Raw genomic sequence first — 15,182 nt, forward strand, 5'->3', positions numbered from 1 at the left:
GTGCAAAGGTTTGCATTTATACAAATACCATAAACAGATGTTCCCTATGGAGAAAGGAGGAACTGGGAAGGAAGAAAAGAAAATTTGTTATTCTAAATATTTCCATATTGTTTGAATTTTTAAAAGTATTTAGTTGATTGCTCGAGGTCTTGGTTGCAACACATGGGATCTTTGATCCTTGTTAAGGCATGCAGGATCTTTACTTGTGGCATGTGGGATCTAGTTCCTTAACCAGGAACTGAACCCGTGCCCCTTGCAATGGAGAGTGTGGAGTCTCAGCCACTCAACCACCAGGAAAGTCCCTATTTGAATTTTTATGATGAGTATTCATGCTTTTGAACTGTGGTGTTGGAGAAGACTATGGAGAGTCCCTTGGACTGTAAGGAGATCCAACCAGTCCATTCTGGGTGTTCTTTGGAAGGAATGATGCTGAAGCTGAAACTCCAGTACTTTGGCCATCTCAGGCGAAGAGTTGACTCATTGGAAAAGACTCTGATGCTGGGAGGGATTGGGGGCAGGAGAAGGGGACAACAGAGGATGAGATGGCTGGATGGCATCACCAACTTGATGGACGTGAGTCTGAGTGAACTCCAGGAGATAGTGATGTACAGGGACACCTGGCGTGCTACAATTCATGGGGTCGCAGAGTCGGACACGACTGAGCGACTGAACTGAACTGATTTATGTTTTTGTTAACAAAAATACTTTTAAATGGAAAAGGTTAGAAATATGCAAAAAAGATGGACAATAGTTGCCTCTAAGTGGCAGGATTTGGGTAAATATTTTGCCCTCTTCTATATTTTGGTCTCCTTTTCAGCAATTATATGTAACCAACATAACTCACAATTCTCTAACTTTTTCTCCTTCCTGAGATTCACCTTTCTTTCTACTGTCATTCTAAAAATTGTTAAAAACCATTACATGCGTATTTCCTCATTAGTATATCTGTATGGGTTACCCTTACAGTAGAGTCTGATTTCCAAAGAAGATTTGGAGTAATTCCATTAAGATAGTTTCATTTGTATATTTGTAGTCTATAAGAACAACAAAAAATAAAACCTACAGAAGTAAAGAGAAACTAATCATACCTTAACATAAATGAGATCTACAGAGATAATACATATAAGCCCAGTTATATGACTGTGCCTGCATGCTAAGTCATTTCAGTTGTGTCTGACTCTTTTGAGACCCTGTGGACTGTAGCCTGCCAGGCTCCTCTGTCCATGGGATTCTCCAAGCAAGAATATTGGAGTGGTTTGCCATGCCCTCCCACTAGGGGATCTTCCTGATCCAGGGACTGAACGCACGTTTCTTGGGTCTCCTGCACTGGCAGGCGAGTTCTTTACCACTAGCGCCATCTGGAAAACCCAGACTAATTCAGTACAAAGGAAAATCCTTTTGAAGTATGTACACTTGAGTAATGGAGATAATGGGTGCACATCATTAAAATACAAAGTAAAAAGTGATTATCTTTACTAGACAGAGGCAGATATACTTTGGGAATTCAGAGGAAGGGAACAAGGAGAGACAGGCACAAAAGATCAAGAAATGCTAGGAAACACCTTTGGGAGGAAGTGGCAGTTAGGATGAAATGGAAAAGTAGAGTTGAAGAAAAAATATGTCAGAGAGAAAAAACAATGAATATAATCTGATTTTTATAATAAAATCTATGTCAGATAAATAATTTATTAGCTAAGTGAGAGGCAAGAGACAGACCCAATCAAGGGTTATCAACAGTGCAGAATAAAATGAATGAACAGATAGATCTTGGAAGAGGTCTTATTCAATTTTTATTGCCTAAAACTGCAGTTCACTTAGAAAGCTTATAAAAAGTTTTAAACTTTTGCCTTTGGAAACAAACGTAGGTTCCCAAGCCACATATTTACTGTGCATCAGATATTCTAATAATTTAAGCTATATCTACTGGCTCAGAGGTTAAAGCATCTGCCTGCAATGCAGGAGACCTGGGTTCGATCCCTGGGTCAGGAAAATCCCCTGGAGAAGGAAATGGCAACCCACTCCAGTACTCTTGCCTGGAGAATCCCATGGACAGAGGAGCCTGGTGGGCTACAATCCACGGGGTCGCAAAGAGTCAGACACGACTGAGCGACTTCACTTTCACAGGTGACCTGTGCACTATGAGGAGAGAGGAAGAAGGGGTGCTAATCTCCACACAGTCAAAAATCTGCATGTAACTTTACAATCAGCTCTCCTTATTCACAGTCAACTGTAAGGAAGTGAGGTGAAATGAAAGTCTCTCAGTTGTGTCAGACTCTTTGTAACCCCATGGACTACACAGTCCATGGAATTCTCCATGCCAGAATACTGGAGTGGGTAGCCTATCCCTTCTCTAGCGGATCTTCCCGACCCAGGAATTGAACCGGGGTCTTCTGCATTGTAGGCAGATTCTTCACCAACTGAGCTACCAGGGAAGCCCCAACTCTAAGGAAAAATATACTTCAAATCTAGCTATTTTAAACATTAACTAGTCTCTGCTTCTGCTCAGTCACGTCCAACTCTGCGACCCCACGGGCTGTCGTCTGCCAAGCTCCTCCGTCCATGTGCAGTATTCCAGGCGAGAATACTGGAGTGGGTTGCCATTTCCTGCTCCAGGGGCTCTTCCCAACCCAGGGACCGAACCCGCGTCTCCTGCATCTCCTGCATCAGCAGGTGGATTCTTTACCACTGAGCCACCTGGGAAGCCCAACTAGTTTAAGACACTATAAACAAAATGGTAGCTACACATACAATTTAAAATTTTCTTGTGGCCACATTTAAAAACTTTTAAAGAAATACTAACGAAATCAATACATTTTATTTAACTCAATATATTCCAAAATATTGCAATATGTAATCAGTAGTGAAATATTTTACTTTTTTTTTTTGGTACTAAGTCTTCAAAATCCAATAAGTATTTTACAGTTATTGTGCATCTTAATTCTGACAGGTGACATTTCAAGTTCTTAATAACCAATGGCTCCTGCATTAGACAACACAGCTCTAGCCACTGTAGGTCGGTATTTAACAGGCTGGGGTATTTGCAGCCATGGCAGGGGGAAGACTTTAGACTGAGCTGCAATAAACACTACTTATTTATTTTGATTAATTTTTTATTATTGGAGTATAATTGCTTTATAATGTGTTAGTTTCTGCTGTACAAAAATGTGAATCAGCTTATGTATACATATATCCCCCCTCATCCGTGAGCCTCCCTCCCACCCTATCCCTCATTCTACCCCTCCAGGTCATCACAAAGCAGGGAGCTGAGCTCCCTGAATAAACATTATTTAGATTTGTTATCACTGTTCAAAGCACCAAGGAGAGGGATGGTATAAGTACCACAAGCCTCCACTAAACATGTAAATAGACAACAACCAGTGATGTAGAGCTACCTTTCTTCACCAGGTTTCCACAGCCTCTTGTAAAGGGTTTCTACTGTTTGTTTCCTTTGTGCGTATCTATTCTACAAAGCTGCTGTTACATTATAGCCCTGCTATGCACAAAATCCACCATTAGGAGGAGGGAGGCAGGACATACTACCACAGTGGTGTGGGAAGCAAGGGAAAATAAAGCCCAAAGCTATCTCTCCCTATTCAACACTCCCTACCAACATGGCACCATCTCTAACATTATATACCTTCACTTACTTCCACTTGCGCAATTCTGCTCTTCACCCATTCATCATACTCATTCAAATGTGTGGGAACTCTAGGGAATAGGTTACAGTGCCTCTTCAATTTCAATATTATAAGGCTATAAATAATGAAAAATTCAAGAAGCACATTTTTATTATTGTGAAGAAAAATTTATAAAATACAAAGTACTATTTTGTATCAGTTTAGACTAATATAGATTATTATGTCTCCAACTGATTGCTATAATACATATAATATAAACAATTCTCTTTACTAGAAATGGGCATAGTACTAGCTCAGAGGTCAAATCCAGACTTCCACCTGTTTTTCTATTTTTATTGGAACACAATATATTTAGGTATTGCCTATGACTGCTTTCTCACTACATCCATAGAGGTGGGTAGGTGCAACAGACACCTAACAGCCTGGAAAGCCTACAATACTGACTAACTGACCTTTTAAGAAATTGTTCAATGACCCCTGCCCTTTACTATTATTTCGTAAGGAAAAATTGCTTCTGAGTTACCAGGTCAAGTACTGGTAAGAACACACTTCTAAGGGCAACATTTCTGTTAACTTGCTGAGTATCCAGAAAACTAAAAACCTAGTAGAATAAGGTTAAGAACAAAGTGACATAAAAAACAGAAACCTAATACAATTAAGAAAAGATAAATGCAAAGCATACTCTATTTACTTAATGGCCCAAACTATTAACTAGACATACAACAAGGAAGATTCAGCACAAAACTGCAGAAAAAATCTAAGGGACATAAGCAAACTCCTCCATCTGCAAAATAATTAGTAACTGAGAAACCCATCCATAGGTCAAAAACTAACATAACTTGACTAAAACAGCATATGGCATGCAATAGATGGATGGAAAGTATGGTTTATGAACTTAGAAAAGTAGTAACTATTTAAAAAGACAGCATGGGTTGGTCTAACAATTGCTTTCACTGAAGGGGTTACAAGAGCAGATTAGGTGCTAATTATGGGCATGGTAGACTAAACATGTCCTATAGACAGAAAGAGCTGCAAGAGGAAAATAACGTTTGTTTTGGTGAGGGGGAGTTCAATTAAAAATATAAAGTTTAAAGATACTTTAACAAGATATTACTTTGCACTTAATGCTGCCTCAGTTAGACTTAAGATAGTGACATACAAGGTGAACTCCCAAAATCTTCAGATGACCCTAAGGTGAGGAATGGGATTCCCAGGTGGCGCAATTGGTAAAAAACCTGCCTGCCAATGCAGGAGATGCAAGAGACCAGGGTTCGATCCTGGGGTTGGGAAGATCCCCTGAAGGAGAGCATGGTAATCCATTCCAGTATACTAGCCTAGAGAATCCCGTGGACAGAGAAGCCTGGTGGGCTACAGTCCACAGAGTTGCAAAGAGTCAGACACAACTGAAGCGACTTTGCGTGAGTGCAAGGTGAGGAATAGCAATAGATTTTTAAAACCTAGACACAAAGCCTAAAGTACAAATCAACAAAGGTGAAACATTACGGCTCCATTTTTCAGGACCCAACTTAGATGTTATCTCCTATTTGAGGGCTTCCTCATCTCCCCAGCAGTTTTCAGCTCCATTGTCTATGTTTCCATTACACTGGCTCCACAGCATATGTGATTTATATCACTGTTATAGACACACATTCACTTCTCACTAGTGAGCATTAGTGAAGTAGCTTAGTCATGTCCGACTCCATGTGACCCCATGGACTGTAGCCTACCAGGCTCTTCCGATCATGCGATTTTCTAGGCAAGAATACTGTAGTGGGTTGCCATTTCTTCCTCCAGGAGATCTTCTTGACCCAAGGATTGAACCTGGGTCTCACACATTGTAGATAGACGCTTTACCATCTGAGCCACCAGGGAACATATAATAAGCATTGCTGCTGCTTCAGTTGTGTCCAACTCTGTGCGACCCCATAGACGGCAGTCCACCAGGCTCCCCTGCCCCTGGAGATTCCCCAGGCAAGAACACTGGAGCGGGTTGCCATTTCCTTCTCCAATGCATGAAAATGAAAAGTGAAAAGTGAAAGTGAAGTCACTCAGTCGTGTCCGACTCTTAGCGACCCCATGGACTGCAGCCCACCAGGCTCCTCCATCCATGGGATTTTCCAGGCAAGAGTACTGGAGTGGGGTGCCATTGCCTTCTCCAGGAGATCTCGACCCAGGGATTGAACCCAGATCTCCTGCATTGTAGACAGCCGCTTTACCATCTGAGCCACCAGGGAACATATAATAAGCATTATGTGTTGGTAAATAAGAACACAAACTCTAGTCTTAGGTATGTGATTGAGAACTCTACTGTCACCAATTGCTAGACAGGTAGTTTTGGACACTGATCTTGGACTTAATTCTTCTTACCCCAATCCCAGCTTTCTCATCTGCAAAAAGAGGACAGAAAGGATTGAATCAACAAGGGAAGAGCTGATGAACAATGAAAACAGGATGTTTTATAAACGAGTCACACTTTTCATTGCAGTCAGGTTGAAACATAAAGCTGGTTTGTCAGTGATGTTGTGGAAGAGATTTCTGCATTGTGTATGAAAAATGTGACTCACATAAAGATGGGAAACACATTCCAAGAGTCTAAATGCCTAAAAAGAGAAGTCACTTTATTAAAGAGAGTCAAGTCACTAGGTAATACAAATCATTTTCCTATCCTACAAAACTAGGATTTCTTGGATTCAGACCTAACTGTTCCATTTCCACAGACCAAAAAAAATTTTTAATGAAATTGTTGTCCGCTAACTAAATTATAGAATAAATGTTTATTTAGGAGAGTAAATTATGTACTTTATTTGGCTTGCTTTATCTATTAGTTTCATTTTTCTTATATTTTTTCCCTTAGGTTTCATATATAAGTGAGATCATATAGTATTTGCTTTTCTCTGTCAGACATTTCACTTAGCATAATGCCCTCAAGATTCATAGGCATTGTTGCAAATGAAAGATTTCATTCTTTTTAAAGACTGAATTAAATCCTATTGTGTATTCTTTACCCACCTATCCTTCAGTGGACACTTAGTACTGTTTCTCTATCTTGCGATGAACACTGGGGCAGCATATATCTTTTAAAAAAGAATTAGTGTTTTCATTTTCTTTGGATAAATACCCAGAAATGGAATTGCTGGATCATACGGTAGTTCTATTTGTAATTTTTTGAGGAACCCCTATATTATTTTCTATAATGGCTATACCAATTTATATTCCTACCAATAGTGCATGAGAGTTTGTTTTTCTTTACATCCTCCCCAACACTTATTACTGTGTCTCTCTGATATTATAATAACAGCCATTCTAACATGTGTGAGGTGATAACTCATTATGGTTTCATTTGTCCCTTATGATTAATGATGTAAAGCACCTGTTGGCTCTTGAATCTCTTCTTTGGAAAACTATCTATTCAGATCTGTCCATTTTAAAATCTAATTGTTTTGTTATTTTTTGCTGTTGAATTGTATGAGCTCTTTATATATTTAGAATATTAGCCCCTTATCAGATATAAGATTTACAAATATTTTCTACCATTTAGTAGGCTGCCTTTTTATTTTGTTAATGCTTTTTTGCTGTGCAGAACCTTTTCAGTTTGATGTAGTCCCACTATTTTTGCTTTTACTTTTGGTATTGAGTTAAAAAATCACTGCCAAGACCTACGTCAAGGAGCTTACCACCTATGTTTTCTTCTAGGAGTTTTATGGTTTCAGGTCTTATGTTCAAGCCTTTAATCCATTTGGAGTTAATTTTTGTTTATGGCATAAGACAGTGGCTCAGTTTCATTCTTTTGCACTCTAGCTTATGCATTTGCCTACAGTTAATGTGCTATTTTTTAGTTCTTCTTCACTTGTGGAAAGCAGGTCAAACAAGAGTTAGCAATTAATTAAAGAGTATATAGTTCAAAAATAAAGAACTGCATGAGTGGTTACACTTATGATAAGAATACATCTTTGTCATAGTCCCTGTCTCAAAGAATTCAGTCTAGAAAAAGAGAAAATGTGATGCAACAAACACATTACATTACAGAGCAATAACTGCAGATGTTACACTAGATAAAATGGAGGTGGTGACCACTGCTGCTGGAAGGACAAAGGAGGAAGTGTTAGGCTATAATATCAAGTAAGACAGACAAAACATTACTTAGCAATTAAAAGGTCACTGGCAACCTCTATTAACCTGAGTTAGAGGCAGTTACTTTGCCTGGGAAGTGAATGAGGTGGGGAGCTGTTGCAAAAATCTTTGAGACTGATTAAAGCTATATTCAAGGAATCAAAAACCTGAGCAAATAGGTAAGCATAGTGATCTTCAGACAAATACAAAAGAATATTCAAATTTATGCACTTAAAGGATAACCTTCAAACAAATTCACATAAATCAATATGTAATTTAATGAATTAGTGAAAACAGAAGCTTCCATCACAGTTTCTCCAGACTTGTGGCAAGGGTCAGATTACCATTATCTGCAGACTACCATATACCATTCATCATGAACGTATTTTTAGAAAAATCTCTTTGTAATCATATAAGAGAAAGTAATTCAAATAAATTTTAACACAAATGCCAATCTTCTTCCAATTTTCCAATTCAAAGTCATAAACATTAATAGCCAAGAACATCTCTAGTTTTGCTTTGCTCAGGATATATGATTAAATATTTTTGTTCCCAAACCAATCCTATCCCCTAAACTGCTCGTAATTTCCAAAAATCCAAACACTTCAGCACAGAGAAAACAGAAAACAAACAAACCAAAAAAAAACTGTTTTTTTTTTCTTTTTAATGTCATAAGACAATAAAGGAAGCAGTTCCTTAACATTAATGGAAAGTAGGTTTGGAATACCAAAAGTCTCTTCCCTTATTTGGCATTTTGGATTTCTCCATGATTATATTAACAATAAATTATCAAGAACCTAAGTATTTGAAAAGTTTTTAATTCAAAGAGGATAATGGTCATATTTATGCTCCCTTCTAAGAAGAGCCTCTCAAAAATCATGACTGCTTACATGAAAGAAGGAAAGTTTGAAATTTAACCCCATTTCCTATCTTGTTGGCACTTTTAAATACAACTGTGTCAAAAAATTCAGAATTACCAAGGATTTTAACTTAAATCTTCTTTAAAAATAAGACAACATCCTTGTCAAGTTACTTAATCCAAATTCACTTCAGTAGTTACAAGAGTGAACTCTATTTGAGTAACAAAACAAGTCTGTACAGGAGCAGAGTAAGATGTGCACTCTTATTTATTTAAAAGTATTGTGTGCTGAAAAACTTCTTTAGATGTATCACGTTTACGTGTAACTCCTGTGGAGCTGGAGAAAAGGACTTGCTTAAAAATAAAAGCTTAAAGGAAACGTCTTTTCTAACCACTGCTCATTCCTTAGACAGGTGCAGATGCCTAAAGCCCTCCTTCCATCAAGCCCCCACTCAGAAAAGGTGCCTCCTACACACAATTTATTTGGTTGCTATAACACTTGGTTTCTAAGCCACAAAAGGATTCCTTCTGAGTGGAGAGGATAAAGCATAAGAAAAAGGGAGGGTCCGGCTGTTTGAGCGATTGATCAATTCAGGTTCTCACTTGGAGATCCTGCTTAAACACAGAGATCTGAAACACCCCCGCTGTTAGGTGTCACAGGACAAGGCGATCTCTTGGGATACATCAGGCAAGGGACTAAAATTTTAGGGGTTGAAACTACACACGCAGCAGCTCCGGATTCTTATCAAAACAATAGCGAGTGGCACATGTCAGGCGGCCCACATGCTCAAGGGGATAAAGAGGAGGCTGGTTAGGGTTGGAGTTGAACTTGTCTTAACCCCCTCCCCCAACTCCCACCGCCGCGCTCCGGGCTACGGGAAAGTGAAAACGAGGGGGCGCCCAGGGCTCGGCTCTCTCCCCCTCCTTTTCCCCCGCCCAGCCCCGACTTCTTCCTCACCCGGTCTCCCGGGGGCGGAGACGCCAAGTTCCCCGGGGCCGGGAGTTAGTCACCAAGAAGAGGCGGTGACAGAGCGCACGGCTCGCTTCGCACACTACAAGGCCTAGCCGCACGGGACCGGAGGCGGCCGGCCGAGGCTCTGGTGTCCCGCGCTCCACGGCCCCCAGCCCGTCGGGGACCCCCCTCTTCCCCGAGTCTCAACTCCGCTCCCACTGCACCCCCGCCCCTACCCGGGGCAGCTCCAACGTCAGGCTCCACTCCTGACTGGGGAAAACGACGCCCAGCCCCGGCCGTTTCCTGCCCCCGGGGGCGGGGATTCCCTCCCCGGGCCGGGGGACGGCGACTCCGTGCCGCTGACCCGAGAGGGGATCCCCTCGGCCGCCGGGCGGGGATCCCGGAACTGGCCCCGGAGCGCGCGTGTGGCCGCGGCGGGGAGGGGCGAGGCGGGGAGTTTCCGCCGCTCGGCGGCCGGGTGGCAGCCGCGACTAGAAGCGGTCCCCGCAGCCGGCGGGGACCAAAGTCTCCTCCGCCCCGGCCGGCTGTCCCTCACGCGCGCCGCGGCCGGGCGGGCCGCCGGGGGTCCCCGCGCAGTCACCAGGTCGGGCTCCGGGGGCCAGAGAAACACGGGCCCGCAGCCACCCGTCACTTTCGAGTCGCCCCGCCAGAAGCCCGGGGCGAGGAAAAGGAGAGAGACAAAAGGACGCTGGGGAGGGAGTCCCCACACTCCCTCGCACCCCCCGCGCCCGGCCCGGCCCTTACTCGTAGTGGCGGAAGATCTCGTTGGTGACTTTACAGTAGAAAACTTCCTCGTCGGGCCGCAGGTCCGCGGGCGGCTTCTGTCTCACAAACGGCTTTCGGTGTAGCAGCGGCATCTCGCGTCCGCCCGCGGGCTCACCCGGACCCTCGGCCGCCCGCGCCGGCCCCGCTTCCCTATCAAAATTGGAGGGAAAGGAAAGCCGGTAAGGTAGGGAGCGCTCGGCGGCGGCGGCGTGGGCCGGTCCGCGCGCCAGGGGAAGCTCGGCTGCCTTTTGTGTGATTGACCTACCGCGGCTGCCACCCGAGCCGAGGTGGCTGCTGTCGCGACCAGGGTAGTGAACCGGCGGAGCCGCCCCACCTCCGCACGCCCGGCTGCCGGCTCACAATGGGGCCGGACGCCCTGCCGCGGGCGGTGCGGGAGCGGCGGCCCCCTCCCCCAGCGCCCGCTCCCTGCCTGCCGCCGCCGCCGCCGCCGCCGGGCTCACAACGTGCTCGGCGCGCAGCCGGCCGGCCCGACGCCGCGAGGGAGTTCGCTGCGGGCGGACCCCGGCGCCGCTCCGCTTTGTTCCCCCGCTCGCCTACACTTCCCTGCCGGCGCCGGCCAGCTACCGAGCGACCACACCGAGCCCCTCACCTGCGAGCACGCCGGCTGCCACTTCTCCACCTTCTCAACTACAAAGGCGGCGAGGGGAGGCTCTGTCCCCCCGGGGGGTCGCTTCTCGCCGCCCCGCCGCACCGCTGGGAGCCGCTTCTCCCGCTGCCACGGCCTGGCTCCGCGCGGGGGATCGCGTCCCACCGCCACTTCCCCGCCTCTCGGAGCTCCTGGGAAGTTTCTGATCTACTTTCGGCTCTGAAGGAGGAAGAGCTGTTGGGAGGAGCTTTTCACTTCTCGCTTCTACCTTTTTATTGGCTACTCGATGACTTTTACAGCCTGTCACTGATACAGGAAGAGACGGCGGAGAGCCTGGGAGAGCTACATTATTAATTAATGGAGCAACCCCTAGTGAAGAATCAGAAGCATCCTCCATGTTTGCGATTATCAGCCCAAAGATCTGGGGAGAGCGCTAGGGTTTCATAAACACATGGCTAACAAAGTAAAAGACTTCCTCTTCAAGTTTGGCACCAGCGCTTGGTTCCACGATGGGAAAAGGATTCCGATTAAGATTTAACTTGTATTTTAAGGATGGGACGAGAGATAAGGAATAAGAAATGAATAACCTTTTGAAATTTTCTTCTTCAGAATTAGAAATCCCATGTCTAAAATAAAATACTTTGCTAGTGTAAACATTCATCTCGAAAAAAAGATACTTTTCTTGACAGCCGTGCTCTTTAATACTTAGGATAATTCAAAGATTTAGCAGAAGAAAAGACCAAAAAGAAAAGTATACGTCAGAAAATGTCATCATGCCTGTAGGACGACCCCCACATATTTAAAAACCACACCTTTAAAAAGTAATGTTTAGAATACGCCGCTGAAAATATATGCAAGGGATCAATATTTAGTTCAATCACCCAGAATTTCAAAGATTATGAATTTACTAGTGAAATTTCCCCTAAAACAACTTTCCCATCTCTGTGATTTCTATTTGTGAAACTAATTTTAATGCATATAATACATGTGATTTATGAATTAAAAAGAATTGTCAAAATATGTTTGCCATCTTTGTATTAAATGGTCATTTTTGCTGCTGCCCTTGACATTTGCTTATTCGCAAATTAACATGTAAGAATGGGTCTAAAAGACAGTAAGTCTGAAGAAGTCATTCAAAAAAGGATGCAGAAATACTATGAAATGATCTCAGTTATAGAAACAATGTGGGATCATCTCTGTATTTTCAAATTAAGTGCATATATACATTGGAGCAGAAAATGTTAGAATTCTATCCAAATCTCAAGAGTTATTTTTAACTTCTTTTAAGATACTTCTATGGTGGCTAGCAAAATAAAACTTCGTGATTAAAAAATCATTAATAAAATTAATGCACCTAGTGTACAGTTGAAGCTTGGAAATGCTCTCAGTAGTAAGTATATTCTTTAGCCTGGATAAAGTCTTCAAAAAATTATGAATGCAAAGATTTGGTGTTTTAAACTGGTCTCCAATTAGTACACTGAGTGATAATATAGATTTCCCTACCTATACAGTAACTTCCCAGATAAAAATGTTAGAACCCACAAAGATAAATTCAAAATGAGGATAAGAGAATGGATAATTTTCAACCAATATTGAACCATCACTCTCACAACTCAAAATCCCACCTTAACTGTTAAGCTAAAATGAAATTTTATCTGATTATATAGTCTTTATATTTCTTAGATCTCACTATTTGCTAAGCTAAAATAATCATGTTAATATGATCAAAAATAGTAATGTTGATTTTACTTTTATTAAATACAAATTTTTAAACAACTGGATTCTTTATACTAACCTAAAATTAAAATTTTACTCTACTTCAAACTACTACCATCTAATTTTCCCAACTACCATACCCAAATTTCAGTACCATCATAACTCAGTTCTCTGAGTTACATACATAAGATTTACTTTAATTTCTGATATTTAATCATTGTTATACATAGTTACTATTTTAGAAGTTACTATTTTTATGTTTAGTAAATTATAATTAACATTCACAGTTTATTTTTTATATGCTTATAGTTGATCAAATCAATAGCATGGCTAAGGTACCTCAAAATAACACTTCTCCTAAAATTATCCTACATGTTTACTACTGAAAACTTACCTAATGTATTATTAATTTCATATATTAGTATCATGATCACCTTCTTGCTTCTTTACTACTTCTAGACTTGAGAGTGAAAAGCTGATTGCTGTATTCAGAAAGCAAAGGATACTGTCATGAAATAGGACTTTGTGTTTTTAAAAAATTAAAAACATTGTAAAGGAAACTATGAAAGAGTATCACAAAGAAAAAAAGAGAAAACAATGAAATTAATTTAAAATTTTATCAATGTAATTCAGTTAAACATTTGTCCTCCATTTATGTGCCAAGACCCTGTACTAGCTTATGTAAGTGATACAATATAAATGTATCCTGACCTCAAAAAATGTATAATCTTGTAGGAAAGATATGATGTAAGGGCAAATAACTAATACAAGAATTGTGTGAGTTCTAATGACCAAGAGTAATACAATGCAAAAGGAGACGTAGAAAAGATTAAAAGAAAATATAGAAGGGGGACCCAGGGTGGGTCCTAAATGAAGTCATACACAGGGCATGATTTGAACAGCAATAGAAAGCTCACGTTCCAGCATATGCTCCTCTCAAGTCTCAAGATGCAACCCTCCACTCCATTACCCCTCTGGATGAAGAAACCAGTGGCCCCCACTTAAATGTAAAGTGTAAATATACTAGTTAGGCAGGACGTACACCAATCTAAATACCATCAAGACTAGTTTAATATTTGAGAGGCTATACTGCCTTGGATAGATAAACATAAGACTATGAAATATGTATTTTTTTTAAAGCTTGAGCTAGAATACTTTGCCTGTCTTCTATTGACTGACTAAAAAAGGCTTTACTTAGGTGATTTTGTGAGACAGTAATTATCTGGAACTGAAAGAAAGCTTTGGGAACTCTTTTTTTTAACACATTTTTTAAAAATTATTTTTAATAAGCTTTGGGAACTCAATTCTCTCATTTTGCAGCTGAAGAAATGGAAGTTCAGGAACTGAAATCTAGGCCTCCTGACTCCTTGTCTAGTCTCTTTAGACATGGATTTGATAATGTTTAATTTTCTTGTATACCCTACTTGCATTGTATCTATAAATGAGCTAAAATACTATTACAGATCCTTCCTAAACTGCTAAAATGTGTAAGGGGGTAAGATACACTACTCATGATCAGAAACAGTAGTTTCTGAGAATTATCCAGAAAAGCAATCGGGGTAATACAAATCCTTAATTTGTCCAGTTGAAGAGCTGACAAGACCTATCTCCATGCTTCAGTAAACACATCTAACAAATATAAACACTTAATGTCCCTTGTCTCTAAGCAGCAGTTATACAAGTATTTAGAGGATAGCTGAGAAAGGTGTCTTATAAATATATTCAAGGAATATGTTCAACTTCATAACTCCTTTCCTTAGTATCTCTGACACCTGTCTCAACTCTATGATCTCTTTTAACATGCATGCATGCTTGCTAAGTTGCTTTGGTCATGTCTGACTCTGTGCGACCCTATTGACTGTATTCTGCCAGGCTCCTCTGTCCATGGGATTCTCCAGGCAAGAATATTGGAATGAACTGCCAAGCACTCCTCTAGGGGATCTTGATCTCTTTTTAATGTCTTTATAATTCATGGCAATTTTGCCTATAAAAGATTTTTATATATTGTTCTTTAGAAGCAATGAGGACCCAAAACCATTGGCCTTGTATTAGGATAGAGGTGCTAGACCTTAGCTGCCCATTGAAATTACCAGAGGGGTTTTTGAAAGACACTGATGCTTGGATCATATCCTAGACTAATTAAAACAATCTCTGGGGTAGGGACCCCGGTTTTGGGGGTTTAAAAATCAATTCATGATTCTAATGTACTGCCAAGTTGAGAACTACTAAGAGGAGATTGGATTGTTAATGCTGAAGTAGGAATGCTGGCAATTTTTTAATTCATTTTTTATTCAACCCCTTAAAGATATGGATTATGGGATGGTAAGTAGGAGTTGAAAGAATGTCTGTAGCCATCATCATCATCACAGAAATAGTTTACATTTAATGAATGCTTCTAGCTTGTCAAGCATTGTGCTAAGGGCTTTCAGTGAATCATCTCATGCAGTTCTCTCAACAAAGTACTATTTATCATTTCCACTTTACAGATGAAGCCACTGAGGCTCAGAGAGGATA

The 15,182-nt window shown here is 41.3% G+C and overlaps 1 protein-coding gene across 2 annotated transcripts in view; it reads right to left on the minus strand.

Moving 5' to 3' along the window:
• BAZ1A (bromodomain adjacent to zinc finger domain 1A) overlaps positions 1-11,471 on the minus strand; it is an 87,376-nt gene extending 75,905 nt beyond the window's left edge. Inside the window, exons 1-2 of one of the 2 annotated variants that reach the window (XM_018066311.1) lie at positions 10,956-11,471; positions 10,325-10,495 (exon numbers count right to left, since the gene is read on the minus strand). In XM_018066311.1, the coding sequence (XP_017921800.1) occupies positions 10,325-10,437 (113 nt within the window). In that variant the 5' untranslated portion in view covers positions 10,438-10,495; positions 10,956-11,471. Of the gene's footprint in view, positions 1-10,324; positions 10,496-10,955 lie in introns of those variants that run through there. The other variant, XM_018066312.1, reaches the window with a different exon arrangement.

This window comes from Capra hircus, chromosome 21 (genome assembly GCF_001704415.2).
Source record: "Capra hircus breed San Clemente chromosome 21, ASM170441v1, whole genome shotgun sequence".
Lineage (NCBI taxonomy): Eukaryota > Metazoa > Chordata > Mammalia > Artiodactyla > Bovidae > Capra > Capra hircus.